Here is a 26,050-nt window from a genome sequence, read left to right as displayed (position 1 = left end):
AATGGAGAAGAGAATCTAACACTCAATCTGACTCTGTCAGTCAGAGGAGATATGCCATTTGGATTGGTGCACTGTCTGCTTTGAACCTGCCTTCTACTCTAGAGACAGAGGCACTCTGTTGCTCATTTGCCTCTCTGTCGTTCTTTCTCTCTCTCTCTCTCTCTCTCTCTCTCTCTCTCTCTCTCTCTCTCTCTCTCTCTCTCTCTCTCTCTCTCTCTCTCTCTCTCCCTCTATGCCTTCCCATCTGTATGTGATTTAGTCACAGGCTCAAGGGAATACGCGAGTCCGCTAGGGCAGAGAGATCAGTACAGGGAGGGAGAGAGAGAGAAAGGGAGGAAGTACAACACAAGTTTGTTTTACAGGACTCAGCCCGGGCTGGGACTAGGCACGGTGTCGCATCTGAAGGTTGGAGCAGTGGAAAAGTGACGCCAACAGGCGCAGAAGAACAAGAGGAGCTGCTGAGAGACTTTATTCCAGCCAGGAGACACTGACAGAAGATTAGTGCTCCACTGGGCAAACACAAAATATGGCTGCTAAAGCTCTATCTTGCCTCTGCCTCTCCATCCTCTCAGGGATTGTCTATCTGGCTTCTACCGCTAGGCTCGGGGAACAGCAGCAGTCGGTGCTGAACGTAAGACAGATTTGGTTATATCTCTTACTGGATGATAAACTGCATGCCCTACCACTGCAATATTTGGTTTTTGACATTTTCTAATGCTGATGATCATGTGTGGTGAAAACTGTAAAGGATGAGACAAGTTTCTTTTGGAAGGGAGTAGTCCTGGTTGTCTTTAGAGGTCTCATGAGAGAGTGTCTGTCGGTAAGTCTGTCTGTCTTCACAGTGGTCCTGCTTTGTGTTCAGACATGTGTGTGTTTGTGTCGTCAGAGGAACCCCAAGGCTACGTCTCACATGGGCTCTGAGTTACTGTGTCCAGCACTGTCATGCCCCTCATGCCCCTCCCTGACAGTTCCCTAATGGAAACCAGCTGCATAATGTTGAGCAACAACCCTGGGAGAAAGACAGAGAGAGAACAATAGACAGTATGCATGATAAGTCATAGAAGAAGCCATTGGTTTTTCTTCAAATGATGCAGAACCGATCGCCGCACAAAAAGTTTGCTGGAGACCGAAATGATGTTTTACGTCCTCAACTTGCAGGTGGTGAACAGAAAAGTTTTGCCCAAGGCTAAGAGATTAGCAAGAATTGATGCATTGACAAGACACTGATGTCTGAGTTTCTGATGTGGGTCATGCTTCTAGGCAGTGACATTCAGTGGTGTTTCCAGGAAAAATAATAATATGTGGCACTACTGGGAAATGTTGAAATGGACTAAAGCCTTGGTGGAATATCTCTACTCCATGCTGAGAGAGTGGCTGGTCTGTGGCAACCCTGTTGAAATCCTTAGCAACTTACTCTAATTTGCGTTACATTGCTGGGTGCCTCGAACAACATTGTGCTACCATGAAATATAGTCTCCCAACTTGTTGTACATAAGACAGAGAGCCTGTCTGGAAGACCCGCTGCTCCCTCTGGAGGAGTTGCAAACTGGGCATGAATCCACATAACTCCCACACCCTGCTCTCATCACCGCAATGCCTCATTTGGTCAGAATGACATCTAAAGATAAAGTTTTTACACATGTTTTATATTGTAGATTACAAAATATTGAATCACTGATGATGAGTGGAGGTTCTAATGGTGGATACAAGCGGGGTTTTTTTGTATTTTGTTAAAGACACTCTGGGAACTGCATTATTAACGTGTATTTACTTCTGCTCCCAGTAGTAACCACAGGTTATACTTAATCAAGCAGTGCTTCAGTACTCAACATTAAAACTTTTATATGATTGAATTTAAAGTTACTTAAAGTCTCACTAGTCTATTAATTATCATTTAGTTCCGCTTGTCTGGATTTGAGATATTTGACTGACTTTGTCAGTACAGAAAGTATCTGACAGAATCAAGGGTATGTTTTACTATGGCGGTGTCTATGAATGTGTCTTTATTGTAGACAACTTAACAATCTGATGCAATCCAATGAAAAACAATTAACAGAAAAAGCACAAAGAAGGGTGGAAAATAGGACCCAACTGCTTAGTGCTAGTGTCTCAACAACAAAAGAGCTGTTTCATGTTGTTTTGAATATGCTAGAAAGATTTGTGCATCAGTCACAGACACTAAAGGCCATCTTGCACAATGGATGAGATGGAGTGTGGCAAAGCATCAACTTGTAACGAGGTGGGATAAGAATGTGCTGTAACTCCCTCCCACTGCTTTTACCAAACTTAATCCACCATAACCACATTCTTCCCTTAACCTTAACCTGACTGTGGTCAATGGTAAAGATGTGGTGGAAGGCATTTTAAAAACAGTAGCGTTCAACATAAAGAGCCTTTTTAAATGTTGTAAAGACATAGATAAACTACTGATTGGATACTATGCATAAACTTTGTCCTTTTACAGAGACGTCCCATTACTTCGTGACACCACTAATGAATGCTTTGGATGTTTTGGGGGTTGATTTGTGTCTATTGGCTCCATAAAAGTGAACCGAAGAGTCATACCAAAGAAGTAACTTTGGTATGAAGAAATATACTAGAAAAAGGGAACATAGGTCAAATATCTTAATGAAAATTTTGACACAATGTAAACATCTCTTTTTTGTTTACATTCATATATTTTGAACATGTTATTGCGGAAGAGGCAGCCCAGCCCCTCCAGCCAGACTGTCTGCACAGTCACTGAGTTACAGTTGAGATTCTCATGACCCACGATCTGCAACATCCTAAGGATGTTTGGAAGAGTTAGCGTGACTAAACCCAGTGTCTGAACTGCTTTTCAAGGGCAACGTGAGTACAGCTGCCAGCAAAGCGGAAATTAGATTCTCCCTTTAAGGTTTAACATTTAATCTACTTCATTCTCCCACTCTGGGAATATGTTGTCAGACACATAATACATACAAAAAAAGACACGGACATAGTTTTAAAATAATCTTTATAAATTGACTTTAAGGAGATATAATTCATTGTCAAAGCTTCTTCCCCGCCCCACACACAATAGAGATAGAGGGCATAGCCATGGCTTCAGCGCTACATGTCCAAGGAGAGTGTTGATTTTGGACGGCATTCATTTATGGAGCCAATCCTGTTTTAGAGCTTGATAGCAACTCTGCTTATATCACAGAGATGGAGCTTTATTATCTATTGTAAGCTTTCATTCAACAGACAGGAAGTACACTGAGAAGCAACACAAAGTGAGAGCAAAGCAATGGAGGAAATTAACACAAAGAGACTATGTGACAAGTTGAATGTCATCTTTGTTCCATACTAATAACCATAGTGGGAGGACTACAGACATAGTTCACATTTCAAAGAGCACTGATGGTTAATAGAAGTCTGCAAATGTTAATTGTTTTAATTTCCATAACAATTAAAGATAATTTTATGTGACTTAACCACCGTTGTCAATCAAACTTTATATTTAGTAATATGGATACACCCAACAAGGATACATGTGAAATGAGTAGTTAAGTTTTAGGGAAATTCAGTTATTTTTATTTTGTGCAGTAGTTTGTAGTTTTTGCAGGAATAAAAGAGCACAATTAATATGAACCATAATTCAATTTTATGTGTATGTAGCATGTAGTAATCTGCTGGTCCACCTCCACCATCTCTCCGTCCTCCATCTGAGTAACACCTACGACATCAAATAGACTGAGGAGGAGGAGAAGAGCTGCCATTGAGGTTCAAACTAAGAATCTGCAAATTGGGTAATAAAGAAGACTGTCAACTGTTCAACAGTGCAGGGAATGAAGGAGTATGAAATATTGCATCTTTAATGAGGAACATGGAAATTACACACTATTGTGCTATTTTTGAAACATTACCTTACTGTTCAGAGGCAGCAAAGTGGTAGTGTTGTTGCCTCACAGCTAGAAGGTTCCTGGTTTGATTCCTTTTTGTGTGGAGTTTGTATTTTCTTCCTGTGTCTGCGTGGGTTCTCTCCGGGTTCTCCAGCTTCCTTCCATCCCTAAAGACATGCAGCTTTGGTATATTGGTATACAGCAAATAGTCCGCAGGTGTGTGTGCATGAGTGGTTGTTGGCTCCAGCAGATCTGTGACCCACAAGGCGGATAAGTGGCTGTAGATGAAGCTATTGCAATTGACGATGGATGGATGGATCTTACTCTTCATGCAGGTCTCCAAATTAGACAGTAATTGTTTTGATTGGATGATGAGTGGACGACATGAGGGGGTGTATAGGTACATCCTTCTATCTGAGAAATGGAGCAATTCCAAATTTGGAAAATCTCCCATTACTGCCTTTAGACTAGGTTTCTGTTGGTCAATGGATCACTCAGCTGCTGCTTCAGCACAGAGGTGTTCCAACAATGTACCTGAGTAGAAATCATTTTAAAGGGCCAACACACCTATGGGTGCACAAGTGGGAATAAATTCTACATACTCCATGTTGATACAGGGGATGAAAATGACAGGGGTGTCAGTCAGAAACCAGCAACCAAAGTCGTGCTAAAATTAGGGTCCTGTATCTGTAGAATAACAGAGTTAAATTATTTAGCCTGGCTTGAAAATTGAATAGGAGCAAAATTGATTAAAAGTTTGGTTTGGTGTGGTTTATTTCAAAGTGTGGTTTTTAAACTTAGGGCTGTAGTATTTTAAGTTACAGGTGTAATCAGCATTTTATCCTAGGAACAACAAAAACCTCTCCAGCCATAATCTGATGATGCTATATGTATTTATACATCCAGAAGTTACAGAGCAACATTAGCAGGTATCTGGACTTGCATTTTTTTGGGATGTCCAATCAATGAAAAAGTGTTTTATCTTCTTTTAGATCTGTTTTCAGTCCCTGCAGCCAGAAATAGGTGATTTTTCAGATATTTTTAGATGGATGGTTCAACCACTGAATTATCTACATGCCTGTAAATTCAAGCTTTTTATTGCTCACATTTCTATTCACGTCCCCATTAAACGTGTTGGTCGGGTGTACGCTTTGGAACACATCCTGACTTCATACATTACAGATATAATGATGATGTCAATGTTTTTACTCCATTCTTAGGATAAAGCCAGTTCTTCAAAATGTTGAGCAATCACACTGAGCCCATCTAGAAACGGTCAGATAAAAACTTGAGGTACATTCCTCTCATTTTCATGTTCACAAACACCACGAGGACCATCTGCTGTTTCCCTCTCCGACCCTCAACCCCCTGCCCTCAGTTCCCTGCGTATACACTCTGCAGCTGTTTGACCCATCAGACTGCAGCACAGGTTACACATTGGAAACATTTCAAAACTGTTTAAGTGGCCTCATAAATGGGAAGAACATTAGAATTCCAGTGGCCTTCCCCGTAAACATATAGTTTATTAACCCTAACAGCTCAGACTACCATTTGGGGACATAGCATTTATTCTGTGTGACCACTGTACCCATTAAGGTTGTTAGTCACACTTTCAGATGTGTTTACATGGACTGATACATTGCATATTTGTACGTTGTTGATGGATGGGTCTGCTATGTGTTCATGTACACTGATAATCAGGAAAACCACAGGGAAGAGTCTGCAGGAAGAGTCGGGGCAGCTAGTCACAGGATATTTCACATCAACTCACAACAGAAATCACATTTTTGTGTCACATCACATCTATGAATAAATCAAAGGAGAATGTGAATCATACTGTAAATAAGCCGACAGTTGTGTGTCCGTGGAATGTTCCATCTTCTGGCTGTTTTGGATGCACAACATCAGCGTCCAGTTGACTGGAGCGGAACAAGGAGGTCAAACTCCAGAGTTCTTACAGACTGCTGCACACAAAGTGCTATTGTACGCCTCACTGAATGGTGCTGCTTCAGATGTTCAAAGGGCTGGGTGGGGTGGGTGGAGGTGGAGGTGGAGGTGGGGGTGGTGGGATAACGCTTCTGAAATCTGACATCACACCACCCTGAGAAGCCCTGGTGGACCAACATTAGGCAGGGTGCAGGTTTTGAAATGGCATCCTGTTGTAAGGAGAGGGACGTGCTCCCATTTTAAAGAAAGAGCTCACATTTTAAGCAGTTTATTGAGAACATCCGTATTATCAGAATATTATCAGTGCAGAAAATTAGCTAGTGGGTCTAGTTAAATTTATGTTACATTTCAGCAAATATAGACATAGACCGAAACAAGGACTGCAACGCAGAGCCAAAGAGCAGGTACAGCCAACAAAAAGTGTTCAGGTCATAAGCTAGAAAAACAGAACAAAAATCCAGGCTATCCTAAGACAAACAAAGACAAAAATTCCAATAGGGAAAGGCATAAATCCAGATACAGGCTGAAGTAAAACATTGAGGTGACTTACATGAACAAAAAGGAAATATGAGAGTGCTGGAATGTATGGAGATTATCCACATTAAACAAGAATAAAAAGACAACCCACTAAAAGAAGAGAAAAAGAAGACAATAAAGGACAGGTGAGGATGGGGCACAGATGACAATTAAAAAAAAAAAAACACTCCTAACAGAGGGAAGACACAGAAGACAGGACGTGTAAAGCATATGATACATGGAAAACTCATTTTATGAAATAAAACAGGAACACCCCCCACCACCACCACCAGATGGTCATGACCTTTATTTTTAAGGATTTCTATTTTTGTACCCTCTGCAGGTGTGTGCAAAAGGATATTTCCTAAGTGAGCAAAGCATATGCTTACCATGTAACTGCAAAGGCCATGCTGATTACTGTGATGACATCACTGGTGTTTGTAAAGTAAGTTTTCCCACATTGACTGTGAGTCATTGAATATCTCAGTGATCTTTCTTTCTAGACATGCCATCAGTTGTAACATTCTACCTCCCAGAACTGCAGGGACCACAGTAGAGGGGATTTCTGTGAAATGTGCAAAGATGGCTTCATGGTAGCTACCAGCCTGGATGGACGCCACATCTGCCGACCCTGTGCTTGCCCCCTGGGAATCCCCTCCAATAAGTGAGCCAGTCCTTTCATGTAACTGTAGCGGACGACTGTAACCCAGCAGTGGTTGATGTCTGAAATAAATTTCCTGCTGTTTCCGGACAGTTTTGCTCTATACTGTGACAAAGGAGGTGCTGTTCTGCGCTGCAAGTGCCTGGAGGGTTATGCTGGACATCAGTGTGAGAGGTAAGTGCTACAACTGCTTTAATATCGTGCTCTCTGTAAATATTCCCTAGAAACTATTGTCTAACTTATCCATAATGCAACAAGCAATCCAAAAAGCAGAATGCATAACATATACAGTATACAGTATGTAACCCCCATGGGATGCTGACGACCTGGTGAACATTAGCTGGTATAATTAAGTTGGGAATAACTGGAAGCTACCCAATCCTTCTCTTAAGCTATGTACACACAGGTTCTGCCCAATGAAGGAACAGTATTGGGACTGTTGCAATGAGTACCGTATATAATTGTAAATTAGAAGACAGACAATAACATGCTTGTTGGCAACCAGGACCAGAAAATGTCATATTTAGGTACAGCAGATGAAAATTTGCAGTGACTGGGACCTTGCAGTAAAATCCACAAAAGAAATGTAAAATAAAATGTTAAAAAGGTGCTGTTTGCATACAAACACACTGCAAGGACTCTGCATGCCCACACACAGGCACATTAATAGTGAACACTGCAAACTAGCTGCTCTCCTACAATGACAATTGCACAGTACCCCTAGGCCAACAAGATACAAAAACTCATTTAAAAAAAAGATTTTAAAAAATAGGTGCAGTTAAACAAAGGCTTGAATATGCTGCACAAAACACCCCTGCCCCACCATTTTTAAACAGCCAGACTATTTTAGTTGTGGTAATTTATTATTGCAGCTGCTGTATTCAGGAAGCCCCATCTTCCCTGTTTTTGAAAGCCAATGAGTGAATCAGGAGAGGTGGACAAGACGCGATACATTGGAGATGACGCGTGGTAGCATCACGACGGCAACCAGCTACACTGACATGGTGTTATCATTAAGAAAACGACCTCATCCCAAAGTTGAATTGAGTGGAGTCAGTATATAGGAATGGAAAACACCACTAAACACACCAGTCTGACAGACATTTGGCTCAGGTGTGTTCCATTTCTTAAGGCTATATTTACAAACTGCCCACTTATATCTCACATGCATTCAAAAAAAATGTCAGTGTAGTTCAGCAAAGAAAATACAATGAAAGCTAATTTTTTTAAAACTTCAATGATATTCCTTCTTTAAAAGAACTTGAACATGTGTGTCATAAAGTCACTGTTTTAACTCATTAAAACATGCACTGAAACTCTAACTGAGTCTTCAAATGATTGCAGATTGTAACCAGCAGTGTTGCTGCCTCTTCCAGGTGTGCTCCAGGTTTCTATGGCAACCCAATGGAGATTGGCAACTCCTGCAAGAGATGTGATTGTAATGGCAACTCAGACCCTAACCTGATCTTCAGCGAGTGTCACAATGTGACGGGCCACTGCCAACATTGCTGGGGAGACACTGCCGGTGCCAACTGTGAGAGGTGTTCCCCGGGTTACTATGGTGATGCCATCTCTGCCAAGAACTGCCAAGGTGCAAATGAACTCATTACTGAAGATTTGAAGACTCATGAATTTATCCTTTTTATTACTTTTATGTTTCTTGCATTTTATTTTTCAGCTGATATCAACATAATTCCAACCTTGTGTCCAGCATTAGTTTGTTCTCTGTTTTCTTTGTTTGTGGTCCGTCCACTGTATGTGCAGTGGAAAACATAGGACAAGGTCACAATTCAGGATCAAGTATTTACTGTGTGCCTTATGAGGCCCTGCAAGTCCAAAAATAACCCTTTCCGCGCTGCTTGTGACATCATCTGACCTCTTCTCATCCCCATGTGTCATGTGTCTCGTGTCTGTCGCAGAGTGCGAGTGCAATAAATGTGGCACCTCATCGTGCGACGATAGAACGGGCGTGTGTCACTGCAAGCCAGGTGTCACTGGTCGACTCTGTGACCAGTGTGAGGTGAGAGCAACCATGTGACCGAGCTCTGATTCCGGGGGGATGATTCTGCTCCGCTCATGGTCTCTTTTTAAATAATAGGAATAAGGATGAGCAAATACAGTATACTATCTGTTCAGCAGATTAAATATTCATATCTGTAGATTATCAATATTTTCTTGCACCCTCACTGAACACTGATGCATTTTACTCACACACGTGTTGGATGCTACTGTCAGCTAATGATTTGCTCAGACTTACTACACATCATGCTAAGCATTGCACTGTAAGAATGCAGGTAACTCAAAGTACAATGAGAGAGGGAGTCACAAAGTCAATCAGACATTTGAAGTGGAAAGAGATTCAAAGAGGAGTCAGCTGAAGTTCAAGCGTTTAAAGCCATTGAAACTACACATACTTGATTCCTAAAAAAGTGGGAACACTGTAAAACAGAACACAGTCATTTGGGAAACAAGCAAAGTGTGTTTGAGCACATGCAAGTGTTATCCTTTATGTTGTCATGTGTTTACAAAGTGGTGAACCTCACCCCATCCATTTTGATGATACCCCCATCATAGCCAATCGTGGCACTACTCATCTGTGGAATGATCCCATCAGGTGCTTTTGAGTACTCTACGGTTGCTCCATTCCCAACATCTTTGAAATATGATGCTGGCCTCAAATTCAAAACAAGCATTAAAATAAATAGAATTTGTATAACTGTTCTTCACTAGAATTGTGGAGTGGAATTTACTTTCCTCTCATTTTTTGGAATATTCCCAATAGATTCTCTCTGGTTTTTGGGTCCAGGACTTACAAACACAGCCCTCTTTCAGAAACATAGCTCTCTGTAAAGCTGGCCTTTGTTTTAAAATACTGTGAGGAAGTTTGCTGTATTTAACAGTGTCATCTTCTTTGCTGTAAGGCTGCATTTTAAATGTCTCATAGCGCCCCCCACTGTAGTAAAAGATTAAATACTCAGGAACATGAAAAAATTGCTCCAAAAGCAAAATAATGTCATGGGGCTGTCTGAGCACAATGCCTTAGTACTATTTACAATGCACAGTCTGTTAAGGGGTTTGTAAAGGATGTTTGTGAGGTTTTAGTAGGAAATGAACTTTGTAGAAAGCAAAATTCAGTTAAATGATTTCTATATGTTGAACCTGAGGGGCCAGGTCTCAGGAGCTTACAGTATTCTTCCTCTATGTAATACAGGAAGGCTACTCCGGTTTCTCCAGCTGTCAGGGCTGTCGGAGGTGTGAATGCGGGCCAGCTTCCATTCGCTCCACCTGCCATCCTCTCACCCACAGCTGTCCCTGCCGCCCGGGGGCTGGAGGTCGTTACTGCGAGCGTTGCCTCCCAGGCCACTGGGACTACAGCGCCTCCGGCTGCCAGAGTAAGCCGTCTATTCATCACATGACAAATGTTACACGTTGTCCCGTTCCCAACCCCCAGATCATCCGGTGAATCGTTTAATGCAGACAACGCTTTCCCAGCATTGGGCTGCTTACATTCCCATACCCACAACCACAGACGAGCACATGATGTCAGGGACTCATTTGCGGAGAGCTGTGACCTTGTGGCTGGATGACATCACCATGCAGCCCAAATCTATCCACACACAGCTGCCAAAGTCATCAGTCCCACACCAGAGAGGCCGCAAAGCAGATGTGGTGGCTTCCAGCCAAAGAACCATCTGTGGGGCTCAACTTATATTTGATAACTGCTCTGACCTTTTCCCAGCTGATCAAAAATTTACACTAATGTGCAGGATTTGCAGGATCTTAACTGTGACATGAGTTCCATCTGTTGTATTTCTTGCAGAGTGTGACTGTGAGAGCGGTCATTGTGACATGCACACAGGAGAGTGCCTTCCGGAGGCTGCAGCAGTCAACCTGTGTAACATCAGTAAGTGAAGCAGACAGCTGCAGTAGACACCCCAGTACAGAAGAACACTTAAAAACTGTGCTGGTCTGTGGTTTTAGGTTGTGATGAGTGCATCTGGCATCTGATTGGAGACCTACGACTGTCCAATAAGACTCTAGACCACTTGAAAGTTGAAGTGTTGAACATCTCCACCGGTGCTGCAGCCAATGACAGACTAAAGTACTACAACTACACGGCTCACCGCCTGCAGGTACAGGCACATTCCGTGACCATCAAAACAATATAAACTTGAAGGCCCAAGTATGTCACATGCATGTAGTTTTTAAAGGTTTAAACAGCTTTAAAGATTTGAATTTTTTTTCTTCCAGTAAATGAGGTTCTCATGTTTCTATCCTATTATAATGTACCTGTATTGTAATCAATGAATTAATTTGCTTTTTTTCTAGACTCAGTTTCTCAGCTGGAGAAACAAGTCTTCTGTGATAAAGGCCCAGACTGGGGCGCTGGAGGAAGCCACAGCAGCTGTAGCACTGGACATCAAACAGCTGGGAGAAGCGGTCAGTAAATCCATCATCGATCGTCATCTAAGTCCAAAACACAAGCATCCATCATTTAACAACACAAGCATTACAACAATTAGATAAAAATGCCAAGGGGCATGTCAAAAAGATTCTTGAAATGTGATTGGCTATCCTAAATCCCACTAAATCCCACTGACATTTTTTTAAAGTACATTCTTATGTTATGTTGCGTTCTATTAGTTGTAATTAATTTTAATCTTCATTGTTATTCTACATCGCAATGTTATGATGTATAGGACTATTTATCTTTTAAAGTAAGTTTCATCAAGTCCCCCCCCCCCATTTAACTGTAAACTAAGTCTACGACTAGAACTAAGAAATGGTAAATCATCGTGTTTTGACCTTCTTTTCTCATGCTTTTCCAGGAGAGTGTGGTGCAGACTCTCGGGAACAGGTTGGATAATGACACGCAGGAGACTTTCAATCTCGCTGATCAGCTCAGCACAAACCTGAGCGATCTCAACATCGTCATCGAAGGTAAAGCACAGCACCTGCTGTCTGAGTGACTCGTGTACTTTGGTGCCGACCTTTATGTGTGGATGTTTGGGCACAGAGATGATCCATGACTGGGAGCTGTACAGCATTCAATCGGAAGTGGACCCAGAGGTGGTCAAAGAAAACACTGAGGCGGCCGAAAGAATGCTGACTTGGATGAGGAGTCTGGATCTGTCCCCTCTGGAGCCCACGGCCACCGATGAGTCCAGTGACGCCCGTGACTGTGAGGACAACCATGTCAGATAGGAAACCTGAATACTGATTACTTACTCGCTGTAGTCATTTAAGTGTGATAACATGAAGCTAAATGATCCAGTAGGCAGTGATCAATGAAAAAAAGTGATGATGATATGTGTCCAACTGTGTTTCCAGTGCTGAGGCGCATCCGTCAGTTGGAGAAGAAGTTAATGATCACAGACAGTCGCCTCCCGCCGGTGAAGGAGGTTCTGTTCCGCTTCTCCGCTAAGCTGTCTGATGCTCAGGGTTCACTCCAGAAGGCAGCCAGCTCCATCCAGGAGACCAACGACAGGAACCGAGCCAGCATTCTCAGATTCCAAAGGAATGAGGTGATTTCCCATGACCCCCCCAACCTCCTGCTGAGTGTTTCTCTCTCATCTCTCCTCCTGCTTCCATGTGAGTGGAATCATTAGCTATCAACTCGTTAAAATGCAGACCTCCCTGTGGTGAGGGAGTGTGCTTTGGTGCACGCTCTCTGCTCCTCCTCTCGTTTTCAGAAGTTGTAGATTTTTGCTCCATCTCATTCAGCCATGGCCTTCAAAGACACCAGAGCCTATCCTGAGCATCGACAGAAGCAGCTTGTTAGAGAGCTGTGGTACTTGTCTTGTTAGTACTGAAAGCAGAAATGCAAATCTGTGGGAACTTCTATGGAATCCTGTGAAGGGCAGGAACAATGTGACAGCACTATATTTTTCCCATGATAACAGCCAGACCTTACAGAAGCGTAGACTTGATTTTCTCGTGATGCAGCCTGCCACCACCACAATATGAATGTACGCAAGAGATTAATCTCACTCAAGAAGGAACCTCTAACACGTTCAGATTGCTCAGTAAGAATCATGCATTTTGCAAGATATGTGGCAAAGATTTAATATTGCAGAAAGGGTAAACAGAGAGGAGTATTATTGTTTTATGGAATTTTGTTATAATATAATATCTCTATGAAAGTGATTTGGAATCCAAAAGCATCCAAACCAGCCTCAAAAGTCCCTAAAATATTGAGAAATTTTCCGCATATCTTTTGGACAACAAAAAGGTGATTATGGAACGTCCTCCAACTCTCATTTTGTGGAGGTAATTATCATACTTGCTAAGGGACCATAACTAATTTAATAAGCCATTTGCAGTTTCACTTTACCAGCCTTATGTACCAGTAAAATGTTGTACCAAGAATCAAAAAATATTATTTCTTGGTGATATTAATTCATTTGAACTGCAGATTCTTTACTTATGGATACTAAATCTGTGCATGTAAGATATAAAAACTGTGCTACCTGCCAAAAACATGCTTAATCACCATTATGGGCTGTCCACTGTTTGTACATCTTCATGTGTATTTTCATTGGATTTATCAATGTACAGCTGTATTTTGAGTTGATGAATGAGGAAAATGACAGAGAACAAAGACTAGAAGAGTTGATTATTGTGGACCAGGAAGTAGCAAAGACTAGTCAGGATGAAGTGAGGAGGGCAATGAAGAGGATGAAGAGTGGAAAGGCACTTGGTCCTGATGATATAACTGTGGAGGTTTGGAAGTGTCTAGGAGAGGTGGCAGTAGAGTTTCTGACTGGGTTGTTCAACAGGATCTTAGATAGTGAGAAGATGCCTGAGGAATGGAGGAGAAGTAGGCTGGAGACTATTTTTAAGAACAAGGGAGATGTGCAGAGTTGTGGCAACTACAGAGGAAGCTGATGAGACATACGAAGTTATGGGAACGAGTGGTTGAAGCTAGACTAAGGGTAGAAGTAAGAGTTTCAGCTAAAATGAAAGGAAAGATGTACAAAAATGTGGTGAGACCAGTGATGTTCTTTGGTCTAGAGACAGTGTCACTGAGGAAAAGACAGGAGACAGAGCTGGAGGTGGCAGAGATGCATTCCATCATGGCTGAAACATAGATTCCAGGAAGTTGTGTTCCAGCCTTCTCCTAACACTACGGTTTGTGTATATGTGTGTATATGTGTTATCAGGAGAAGAGATCTCCATGATCAGGGTCTATGCTGTAAATCATTTGTGTCCTAACCAAACATGGAACTTCTCCTAATCTGGGGCTCTTCCAGCCTCAGAGCAGACTGGTCCGCACTAGCTCCGGCCTTAGTGTGCATGCTGCTGTTTCACCACGGTCAATCACGTGATCTTATCATTGTGACAGACCAGTCATGCAGTCACATCATCAAGCTGGGGATGTCAGGTTGCAGTGAAACAGGAATGTGGCTCAGGCACATGTCTGTCAAAAACAGAACTGGAGTCAGGAGGTGATTAAAATAGCCATGAAATTCTAGAAAAAGATGTCAGTGTGCACATCTGTTCACACCAACATCCTAACTTTTCATTTCTGTTTGACTAGCTTCTATGGCTTTATGCTCTTCATGCTAAGCTAATCAGCTCCTGACTTAAGCTCCAAACTTGCCTAAAACAGACAAGAGTGGAATTTATCTCCTGTAACTCACAGACAAAAGGAGAAACTAATAAATAGTGTCTACTGTCCAATCAAGCATCTTCATGTTCCCGCTTTAACACTGGCTGTACTTTATCATGTTTTTTTCCATTGTGTCTCCAGGCGAAGCAGCAGAGGCTGGCTGAGGACCATGATGCTGTCAATGAAACACTGGATGTAGCCAGAGGCTTCATCTCTGAGGCAGAGTGGACTATGGTTGACGTGTATGCTTTAGTGCAGGTGAGGACCTCGGGGGGGTTAATGCATCTCTGGGTCCTGTTTTCTAATGATGCTCAAGCTTTCTTTATGGTCGACTAAATGAGAGGGTATGCATCATAATCTAATAGACTGAGATACGGCTGCAATATCTCAGTGGCTCCACTGAATTTATTCATGAAATGGATTCCATGATGCACCCTGTATCAGATTTTGAAGCAAGCCAATTTGATTTGGAAGCAATTTGTGGATTGCCAAAGATCGAATAGATTGTGTTCTCCCTTTTTTGCCCAATATATTTCTGGTTTAGTCTGTAGGGAGTAGTAATATCCTAAGGTAACAATGTTAGCTCTGTATTTTCTGTTCTACTTTTTTTACTTTTGAGAAAGGGATGTAAATGTGAAGCAGGGGAACGTCCTTGTCAAAACTAATTCAAATACTTCCTTATCTGTGATTGTTTTCACAGAATGTGACCGAGTATCACGCATCGATCGATGGCGCCAGTCAGAAGCTGATGGAGAAGACGGAGCGTCTGTCGCTGGCTGACAGAGCTCTGGTGCAGAAGGCTGACGAGCATGCTGAAGACATGGAGAGAGAGGCCGATGAACTGGAGCAGTGAGATACTCCTCTGTGTTTGATCTTAGTAGTTACCTTCACCAAGAAATGTGTTTTTTTAGTTGGTGGGGTTGTCAGCAGAGTCATGCAAAAACTCCTGAGCAGATATGTGAGACTTGGTGTGACAATATGTCTACAGTTCTTTTGTTATACACAATATAGAATTATCCACAATTTCGAGAAATATCTGCTGGTTTACTTCAGACGCACCAAAGTTGAACGGATTAAAGTTCGATAGAAATTTGTAAAGTACTTTTTCATGAAATCCTACTAAAAAACAAACTGTCAAAAAAACGTGACAGTAAAAATATTTCTAAAGAATGTTGGTGGGAGAATGCTTTCTCTTAGCGCTGTTGCTGCTAACTGGAACATTTGTAGAGTCTCATTTTTGCTCAGTGTACGTCTCTAACTACTATGGACCTACATGCAGTTGCTTGAGCATTTTGATGCCTGCAGAATTATTATATGTGTGACATAGCAACATCAAAATGGCATTGTGTCATCTCCTCCAGGGATCTGCGAGACAGTGATGCCAATGGATTTGTGCAGAGAGCCATAAGTGCAGCCAATGTCTACAATAACATAGTGAAATACATTGACGATGCCAACATCACCTCGCTCACCACCTTCAACTCATCCCAAAGAGCTGAAGATGTAAGATGTATGATGTAAAAACACAGCATGTAGCTACCGCACCTCAGTCTTCAGTCCTATGTAGGTTTTATGCTCTTTGTTTTAGGCCATCAATGGGATTAACGTTCAGCTTGAGCACCTGGTAAAGGAAAGTGAGAGGGTTTTCATGGAGTCTGTTTCATTACATTCAGAACAAAATGGTATGGACTGCACCGAATGAGATCAGCAATTTTTCAGTGTTCGTGTGTATCATATATTAACTTTATGTCTCTGTCACAGAGGTAGAAAAAGAGGTGGTTGACAACCTGAAATACATCGAAGAAACCAAAGAGACTCAGGACAAAAACAGCAGGAATCTTGCCGATATGGTGGAGACTCTCGACAGCATTCATACAGGTATGACTGTACGGGGTTACAAAAACAACCATCAAATCACATTTCCTTACCGCTTCGTGGGACCTTGCTTGGAGATATTTTATGTTTTATTCTGTCCATGCTTGAAGATATTGTATTTCATATTCTTACACATCTGGTTCTTCTTGCTACTCAGTCTCCCAATACTATTTAATAGCAAACTAAAGAATAATAACCCGTAATGTTTGTCATTTGGTTTTGTTTAATTAATAAAGAATGAGACCTAAGTAGTGCAAATAAATTCACATTCAGACAGTGTGGAAAGACCCGTCTAGGCCCCAAGATTACCCAACATCTCTAACTGAACAAACCTAGAATATATTTTGGGATACATCAAATTCACAAACTAACAGATGAAACTGCAAACTGTATTACAAACATTACTATTACTATTATGTAGCAATTATATTTTTTTCATTATCTAAAAAGTTCCTACAATTTTGTCTCTTACCACCTGTTTCCAGACAGGACACCACAACGACTAGAGTTCACATTGGAGGTGGCTGAGGGGACTCTGAACCGCTCAGCAGAAGTCCTTCAGACCATCGACCCCATCAGTAGCAAGGTGGAGGAGTGGGCAAAGAGTATGAGGAACAGGGAATTCTCTACAGCTGCTTATGAACAGGCTGTCTTGTCTGCTGGAGATGCAGGTATTGCAGCAACTGCTATTATCTGACCAACACATAAAGATCGGCATTTTTACCATGATACAATTCACCATTCACCAAGGTTCCTTCTGCATAAAGGTTTGAATGTCCTCTCATTTGATGTCATTCAAAGTGGAAAACCTGAATGTTCTTGTTCCTGAGTTGCTGGACAAGCTGAAGGTGGTTGAGGAGAAGAAGCCAGTCAACAACGTCACCACCAACATCATGAGGATCAGAGAGCTCATAGCCCAGGCCAGGAGTGTTGCCAAGAAAGTCAGTTCAACACTTTACACATGACATCTGTTGGTTTTATCTTCTTAGCATTACACACTGAGTTCTGACAAATTATGACCCCTATAAGTCAGAGTATGACGTGCTTCACTCTGACTTTTGAGGTTCAATAGAAGGAACACTTAACAGGTTGATCACACATGTTTCATTTTGGTGTGTTTCCTGTAACAGGTTCAAGTGTCGATGAAATTCAACGGCCAGTCCTCAGTGGAGGTTCATCCTCACACAAACCTGGAAGAGCTGAAGTCTGTGACCTCTATCAGCTTGTTTATGAGAGTGGACCCTGACAAGGATCCCATCGAGGACCGATTCATCCTGTATCTGGGAGACAGAAACGTGAGAAATCCAGAGAAAACTAAAAAGCTTGCTTTGCTATTTGGGTAATAACTTACTGTAAAACAAATGCCTCCCAGGAAGAAGTCTAAATGGGATACAGATGGGAGCCATTACATCAAGTATACTTAGAAAAGAGGTTTAAAGGTGGGAATGTGACCTGATGTGGCAAAATTTGACAAAGTTGCAGAGAAAAGGCCTGAGGCAAAGACAAAAGGCAAGGGGAAGTTTGTACACATGAATAGTTTGCTGTGATCTTGGGAGCAGCAATAGTTGGCTTTGAAAATGTCCCATTCAAAAGGTCTCCAAGAAACGCCTGTAACAATAATGCATGTGTGTTGAAGATCATTTACATAAATGCCATTACCTCTCTCCACCGGGGCTCAGAAACTCCCCCAATTTGAGGCCCCACTGTGCTCTTTAACAACACTTCACCTTGGTGACATGAATGTTCCTGTAATCTATGCAGACGTTTTTCACAAAGCAACAATAGCCTCTGTGTGACCCCTGTTGATAGCTACAAATAAATGATGCGGGTTTTTTGAGACAACAAAATTTCAAGGTTAACAAATATCAGAAATTTCCTCTTTGAAACTCATACAGTAGTGGCTAAACTGTTCAAAGTGAATAGCAGAAGAAGAAAAATGAACAGGGTGTGAATTCATTGACACATAGATTCAATGGCCTGAGGTTTGTCTGCTGTTTTGGCCAACAGGGTAGGAAAGACTACATGGGTCTGGCCATCAAGAATGACAACCTGGTGTATGTTTACAACCTCGGAGGTGAAGATGTTGAGATTGCACTGGGGTCAAAGCCTGTCAGCCAATGGCCTGCCGTCTTCAACTTCATCAAGGTGGAGAGGTACGGATTTTAGTTACCAATAGTGGGTCATAAACCCAAAATACTTATCCACATAGACCTCAATAAAACGTCAAATGTAAATATTTTCTGATGTCTCTCTATTGCTCTTGGCTTTTAGACTGGGCAGACATGGAAAGGTCTTCCTGACCATTCCCAGTCAGGGCACCACAGATGAACAGAAGTTCATCCAGAAAGGCAAGGCTCCAGGCACCGACTCCCTATTTGACATCGATCCCAAGGACATAGTGTTCTTTGTGGGTGGCGTCCCACCAGATGTCAAAGTAATGCCCTTACAAATATTCCTTCATAATGATAAATCTGTTTTCTACTGAGTGTTGACATATATGTTTATTTTCCATCCACCAGCTTCCACCTCCTCTAAGTCTGGCTCCTTTTGTGGGCTGCATTGAGTTGAGTTCACTTAACAACGATGTCATCAGTCTATACAACTTTAAGAAGACTCAAAAAATGGACGTAATTACATCAATACCATGCCCCAGGTACATATTTGCATGGTTGTATTAAACTGTTACGAAGATTTACTATTTGATCCATACTGACCCCCACCTACAGCTCAGTTTGTTTTATATGGTGTTGAAAGAACACATAGCAAAGTAAAGAACTAATTTGTGATAATAATATTCAACATAGTACCTGACACACAAAATTAGCTAATAATGCAATACATTGATAGTTTGACTCTGAATATCCATTACAAAAAATTCACCAAAACAAATAAAAATAGTTATTTATAATTTTTTTAAAAATACAAAGCTCAATACTGTTAAAAATTTAGTTTTTGTCTGAAAATTATTTTAAGGTGTATCTAATCATTAGATACATTAGATTCTGACATGTTGTTCTGCCCTCAGGTACAAATTAGCATTCTCCCAGAGTCGCATTGCCAGCTACCTGTTTGATGGAACAGGCTACGCACTCATCAATAATATAGAGAGGAGAGGAAAATTCGGTGTTGTTACAAGATTTGATATTGCAGTGCGAACTGTCGCTAACAATGGAGTCGTTTTCCTCATGGTCAATGGGGTAAGTTGAAAAACCACAAAAGTTACAATGTGATAAAGATGGCCTTAATGTGACTAATGAATTTGCTTAATTATTACCAAATCTCCTGTAAACAAATTCTTCACATTAAATTGGGGACTTATGTAAGCATATTTAACTTTAATTATTCCATGTAGTTGCATTGTCCAAGGCAATTCCTAATATATTTTTTATCCCTTTTTTTTTTCAGAATAAATATTTCCTTCTAGAGTTAAAGAATGGCTTCTTACGCCTAACGTATGACTTTGGCTTTCAAGCTGGGCCTCAACTTTTAGAGAGCAACTTACCGAAGCTGCAAATAAATGATGCACGATACCACGAGGTAGAGATCCCCTTCTCATTTAGCTCACTAGGCAGATTCATCGTGGGAATGAACACTGCTGTAATCATGTTTGGCTGGTTTTTTTTGCACAGGTATCAGTGATCTACCATCAGTCAAAGAAGGTGATTCTACTGGTGGACAAGAGCCACATTAAATCTTTGGAGAATCCAAAAACAACGCTACCTTTCTCAGATATTTATATAGGTGGGGCTCCTTCAAGCATTCTCAAATCCCGGTGAGTTAATCACTCAAAAGTAGAAAAACTATTACTAACTTAGGGCAAGTTATAAAACCCTCAAACCTGAACTTTTGAGTGATAGCTAGAACCAAAGTTGTTGGTTTTATTTAAGTGTCCACCCCTTTATGTTGGACCAAGGTCTGGCTGTTCCACAACAGGGTCCAGGTGAAGTTTCACACCTGGGTTTTTGATCAATTCTACTTGTACACTTTTTCCGTTAGAAGTTATTGAAAACCAAAACAGTTCTAGGAACTCCATTCAAGAACAGATTAAAGCGTATCAGTTTAGGTGTGTTTGTGGAGAGCATCTGCCTCTAGTGACCAAAAATGGCACGGCTTTAAACAGTTGCTGTATTTCTACCCTACTTTTTTATTTACACACACAAACACACACACACACACACACACACACACACACACACACACACACACACACACACACACAAATATCAGTCTGCACTTGTCTGTGTGACTTCATTGGTTTGGGTGACTTCATTGGTTTGGATCAGTGTCTCACACAGACACACATTCCCTTCATTCCCACAGGCCTGAGCTGGCTGCTTCTGTAGGTCTGAAAGGCTGTGTGAAAGGATTCCAGTTCCAGAAAAAAGACTTCAACCTTTTGGAGGAGCCTGGAACCATTGGCATCAGTAGTGGGTGCCCCGAGGAATCCTTTGTAAGAAACCCCACTGTTGCTGTCTAGACAAAAATTGACAGTGATAATGTTGGAATCAACATCAATATTAGTACAACCATTTCACATTTTAGGGAAAATGAATCTGTCCGTCAATCAATAGCACTGTCGGTTAGTCAGTGTTACTAGATTTATGAAATTGATTAAAATGAGGTTTGTTTTTTGACAGATGTCCCGTAAAGCCTATTTTAATGGAGAGAGCTACCTGGGATCCACAGCCAAGTTCTCACCCTTCAATAACTTTGAAGGAGGACTTAACTTTAGAACCCTTCAGCCCAATGGACTCCTGTTCTACCATAGTGAAGGGGTAAACATTTTAGTGATGTCATTTCACAGGAAAACATGTCTTTTTTTCAACTGTCTTAATACTTTAGGATGAAAGAAATAACAACATATAAAAGACCTCAAATAAAAACTCAATAACTATGAATTTATTTTTCTGGCCTCAGTCCGATGAATTCAGTATCTCTCTGGAGAATGGAGCCGTGGTGTTGAATTGCAGAGGCACACGAGTGAAATCAAACAAGAAACATTACAGCGATGGAAGGACACACTTCTTAGTAGCCTCAGTCAACAATCAAAAGTAAGTACCTGAATTCACAGGCGTAAAGTCCTGTCAACAGAAGTAGGTGCAAATGGATATGTTGGGTTTTAGGTGAATCGTGTTTCCTCTCATTTCGTTGCATAGATTAAAATGTAGACATATAACAAGACCAAAATTCCTCTTAAAACGTAAGTAATTCAGTGAATATCAAGATTATTTGATTTCTTAAACAGAATAAACCTCGATAGACAGAATAAGCCTAATTTCAAAAAGTACTGTAAGAACCCTATTAGCTTCAGGCAAACAGTTCTTGCCAGAGCAGACGAAAAACCAAGAGCAACGTTAACCTTTGTTGGTTTTTCCAGTCACAAGTTGCTGATTGGCTGAAATTGGTATAGTTTTTGACACCCGTTGTGCACATGTCAAAAATAATAAACTGCATGAGTTGTATCTGTGGCATCATGTCTGCTGCTGATGTAAATGATGAAGCCCTCATTCAACAGAACTTCACCTTTAAAATATCAGCTCATCACTGACATTCATCAGTTGTCAGACAGTTGTCAGGCAAAATATAAGCAAGGATGCCAGCCGAAGAGCAGCGTGATATTTGAAAATTGATAATCACATAGCACAGTTGACTTAGAGTGAAAACTAAATATCAGGACTGAATGACTGACTGGTCAAACTGGTCTCCTCAGCTATTCACTGCTGGTCGATGACAAAGACAAGCAGCAGAAGAAACGTCCATCATCAGCTGTGAGAACCCCCCCAGGCTCAGGAGGGAAGACCTTCTACTATGGAGGGTCTCGAAGCAGCAGCTTAAAGAACTTAACGGGCTGCATCAGCTACGCCTACATCAACAGGTAAATGACAACTGAAAAGCTACTCCATGAGTAAGAGAGGATGTAATTCATTCACTCCACATGCCAGATTGTCCCCTTCGCATACCTCCGGACAGCAGTGAGACAACAATCAATAATAACAGGAACTAATTAAGTATATCTGGCATTTTAAATTAATAATGAAGGTACTCTGCAGTGCCTTGGATCATTTAAATTGAGTCATTATATTTTCTCTGATTGCCCTTCCAGTCTATGAGTAATTCAGGTCACGTAGTTTGTTTCTATGGAGACGTGCCGGTGTGTTGACAGCATCTGCATCTCTCTGTATCTCTACAGACAGGACCAGGACATTGAACCTGAGGACTTCCAGCGGTACACAGAGAAGGTCCAGACCTCCCTACAGGACTGTCCGGTCCAGCGCCGCCCTGCTGCTCTACTGTCAAGGCAGATGGAATCCACCTCAAGAGCCAGACAGAAGGTTAAATAAAAACCTGTGCCCTCAGCAGACTCTATAGACCTGAACTATTTAATGTTTCTATTTGATTTCTATAAATATGTAACTTTTGTTTTATTTATTTCTGTGCCACAACAATGTATGAACGTCAAGATAATAAAATGCTAGAACACTTAAGTTACAGGATTATGTTTGGGCAAGTCTTTATTAGTAATTGGATCATTAAGACCATTAAGATCATTTTGTCCCCGCCCGGAGTTTGCCCCGCCCTAAGACAGCTGGGATAGGATCCAACTGTAGGACCCGCTACGGTGGATAAAGCTGTTCGGAAGATGAATGAATGAATAATTTCAGCCATCCTGATGTCCAACAAACATTCTCATAGGTCAACAAGGAGAAGCCAAGTACTCCTCTGAGCCTGATGGAACTAAGAAGTGATGAACAGGATCCCCCAGAGGTGAAAATCAGGCCCTGTTACCTCTCATCAAGTCCCAGAGCGACCCGTCAAGCCTTTCACTATGGTGGCATCGCCAACAGCAGGCAACACTACACAGACCTGCCAGACTCCTTCTCTCAGAGGTACGTCAAAAGAGGAACATTTTACAAGTAACCAGAAGGTCAAGACTATCCAAAGCGTGTTCTTTCTAGGAGTTCTTTAAATCTGCATGCACGACTGAACCCCATGCTATCTTCCAGGTCCCACTTCTCCCTGTCCCTAAAGACAAATTCATCCTTCGGCCTCATCTTTTATGTATCTGACATCCAAGAGGACAACTTCATGGCTCTCTTTTTGGCCCATGGGAAGCTGGTATACACCTTCAATGTAGCAGACCAAAGGGTCAAAATCCGGAGTGAGAAGAAATACAACGATGGTGCATGGCACAACGTAGGTTCTCATCAACTGTATGTATATGCATGGATGCATGTTCAGTTATGCATCAACCGTTTCTGCAGAGCTGACCTCCTCTGTTCTCCCTCTGAAGGTTATTTTTATCCGTGATGGCAGTGTGGGTCGTTTAATAATTGATGGGCTCACAGTGTTAGAAGACAGAGTTCATAGGAGCAACTTTTCGTGGCACGTCAGCAGTCCCATCTACATAGGAGGAGTTCCTCCAGGCAAGGCCCAGAGCAATGTTCAGGTATGAGTTAAGGGTCATATGGAAGAGTTTTAACTCTAAAAACACATATTATACATACATTATACAAATTCAGTCATTATTGAGTAATCATCTATGTCACTGGAATGTCTGACAGTGTCAAAATGTGATCTTTGGAAAATCACAATATTCCTGTGTTCTTAAAAACTGAACTTGAAATGTCCTTGGTTTCCGTTTGTGCCCCTTCTTCAGAGGAGTTCTGCATACAGCTTCACTGGTTGCTTGAAGAGCCTTCAGCTGGATGGACGGTGGCTGGCCTCCATCACAGAAACCTTTGGGGTCACTCCATGCTTTGAAGGACTCTTTGAGACGGGGACGTACTTCTCAGAAGAGGGAGGATACGTGGTGTTAGGTGCACTTCTCAAAAAGACACATGCTTGTTTGTCCTAACATTTGGCAGGATCTAAAAGGCTTTGCAAACTGAACATCTGTTTTATGACACGGATAATTAGATTTCCTCCTGGAAAATTCCCAGTGCCCTCTGGTTTTCCATCATCCCATGTGCATGAGAGAGTTTGGTTGGGTGAGGGAACATGATACCCTCATTGCAGCTGTGGTGAAACTTTGTCTGTGCTGTTGGGTGAGACAGAAATGAGGGGAAGTAACTTGAGAAATGAGCTGCAGCTGTTGTGAAAATAATTTCACACATGCAATAAAGAGGTGAGGTCCTGAGCCAGATCTCACCTGCTTCTCTCCCTCAGATGAGTCCTTTGACCTGGGCTTGAAGTTTGAGATGGTGATGGAGGTGCGCCCCCGTGTGGCATCTGGGGTGCTACTGCATGTTCGTGCCGCGGAGGGCTTTTTCACTGTGTTTATTCAGCAAGAAGAGGTAAATCGTATCAAAACTGTACGCAGTCAGTTTATTTTAACCAAAAACCAGTAATAAAGAATGTGTGTGTTTCTAGGTTGTGGTACTTGTGAACGATGGAGCCAACGAGTTCTTCACAAAGGTGTCACCAAGACAGGGTCTGTGTGCAGGCAATTGGCACAGAATTACTGGTGAGAATCAACCTGATTTACCATGTACATTTATATGTGCAGTTGTGAACAGGTTGCACTGTTGAATGGACCTGCATATGCACTACAACTAAACCTATTCTGTCTGCTTGAACTCAGTGATCCGGGATGGGAATGTCATCCAGCTGGATGTGGACTCTGAAGTCAATCATGTGGTGGGACCTTTGAACCCCAGCTCCACAGACTCCAGAAAGCCAGTGTTCATTGGCGGAGCTCCAGGTGAGCCTGGGACACCTTTCAGCATTCCTGCTCAAACTTTACGGAATATTACAGCTTTGTAATCTGATACACTCCTTTCTTCTCCTCCTCCTCTCAGATTTGCTCCTCCCAGAGAGTCTCCCCACCAGGAAGGCCTACATTGGTTGCATGAGAAACCTGACCATCAATAAAAGCCAGGTGAGCTTCAGCAAAGCTGTCCTGGTCAGCGGAGCGGTCAGCGTGGGATCCTGTCCAGCAGTATAACACATCTGTCCGCGCCGTCACCATCTCCCAGTACAGCACTGACCAAACCCAGTACAGACCACTTTGTTAAACGTAACCATTAAGAGAAATATCACCACTGTTCTCTTTTTCTATCATGTCTGTCTTTGTGTCTTTTACTGTAATTTGCTACTTTTATTTTATACGTGTGAGCTTCTCACACTGAGAATACGACCAAATCCCACAAATTTGAAGCTTAATCAGAATAAAAAAACATCAATGAAAGGAAATGAACACATTTGAATTCCACAACCTTCCTGAGGAACCTGTAGTGTGTCCAGTCAGACCTCACTAGTCAGTCTCCGCTTCAGGCCTTATGTACAACCTCGTGTTCCAAATTGTTTTTTTTTTACTGATTTAATTCTGATAAATAATAAAAATATTTTACATCCACGCAAGCTTGGTTTTTGTCCTGTTTTTCTTTTCTTTTTAACTGAAGCTTTATAAGCTCCTGTACCACTGTATCTTTGAAAAGGATCAATGTTGCAATGTCACCATTTTAAAATACACCCTAAGTAGTATAATAACACTATGATCAGTAACATTTCCTTAAAGAATCTTAAGAGTAAAAAAGTCTAAATGTTATTAGAAGCTATAAATGCTTCAGTAACGCA

General features: G+C 41.7%; 1 protein-coding gene across 2 annotated transcripts; it reads left to right on the top strand.

Moving 5' to 3' along the window:
• The first annotated feature begins 267 nt into the window (after positions 1–267).
• Positions 268–25,834, top strand: lama4 (laminin, alpha 4). Of its 2 annotated transcripts, XM_068342829.1 has the most exons (40): positions 268–631; positions 6,670–6,771; positions 6,863–6,990; positions 7,081–7,161; positions 8,364–8,578; positions 8,907–9,007; positions 10,199–10,379; positions 10,808–10,891; positions 10,969–11,120; positions 11,317–11,427; positions 11,817–11,928; positions 12,005–12,169; positions 12,319–12,512; positions 14,741–14,857; positions 15,300–15,448; positions 15,961–16,102; positions 16,188–16,281; positions 16,361–16,477; positions 16,960–17,145; positions 17,276–17,415; positions 17,605–17,769; positions 18,482–18,627; positions 18,746–18,908; positions 18,994–19,127; positions 19,500–19,671; positions 19,880–20,011; positions 20,104–20,246; positions 20,795–20,924; positions 21,112–21,249; positions 21,392–21,525; positions 22,185–22,349; positions 22,665–22,806; positions 23,168–23,361; positions 23,479–23,668; positions 23,766–23,921; positions 24,132–24,291; positions 24,641–24,768; positions 24,845–24,938; positions 25,056–25,175; positions 25,273–25,834. In XM_068342829.1, exons 1-40 carry the CDS (start codon positions 527–529, stop codon positions 25,416–25,418), a joined length of 5,628 nt encoding a protein of 1,875 aa, XP_068198930.1. In that variant the 5' UTR covers positions 268–526; the 3' UTR covers positions 25,419–25,834. The 2 variants fall into 2 exon arrangements, with proteins under 2 accessions (XP_068198930.1, XP_068198931.1); XM_068342830.1 differs by lacking the exons at positions 268–631; positions 6,670–6,771; positions 6,863–6,990; ... (2 more) ...; positions 8,907–9,007; positions 10,199–10,379 and adding an exon at positions 10,503–10,681.
• Positions 25,835–26,050: the final 216 nt, after the last annotated feature.

This window comes from Antennarius striatus, chromosome 19 (assembly GCF_040054535.1).
Source record: "Antennarius striatus isolate MH-2024 chromosome 19, ASM4005453v1, whole genome shotgun sequence".
In the NCBI taxonomy this organism is placed as follows: domain Eukaryota; kingdom Metazoa; phylum Chordata; class Actinopteri; order Lophiiformes; family Antennariidae; genus Antennarius; species Antennarius striatus.
Note: the sequence above shows the minus strand (reverse complement) of the source record. Positions and strands in the feature narration are given on the sequence as shown.

Coding starts and splice junctions, on each gene's coding strand:
- lama4 (XM_068342829.1), top strand. CDS start 527: ATGGCTGCTAAAGCTCTATCTTGCCTCTGCCTCTCCATCCTCTCAGGG. Junction 632..6,669: donor AGCAGCAGTCGGTGCTGAAC/GTAAGACAGATT, acceptor TACCCTCTGCAG/GTGTGTGCAAAAGGATATTT. Junction 14,858..15,299: donor ACGTGTATGCTTTAGTGCAG/GTGAGGACCTCG, acceptor TTGTTTTCACAG/AATGTGACCGAGTATCACGC.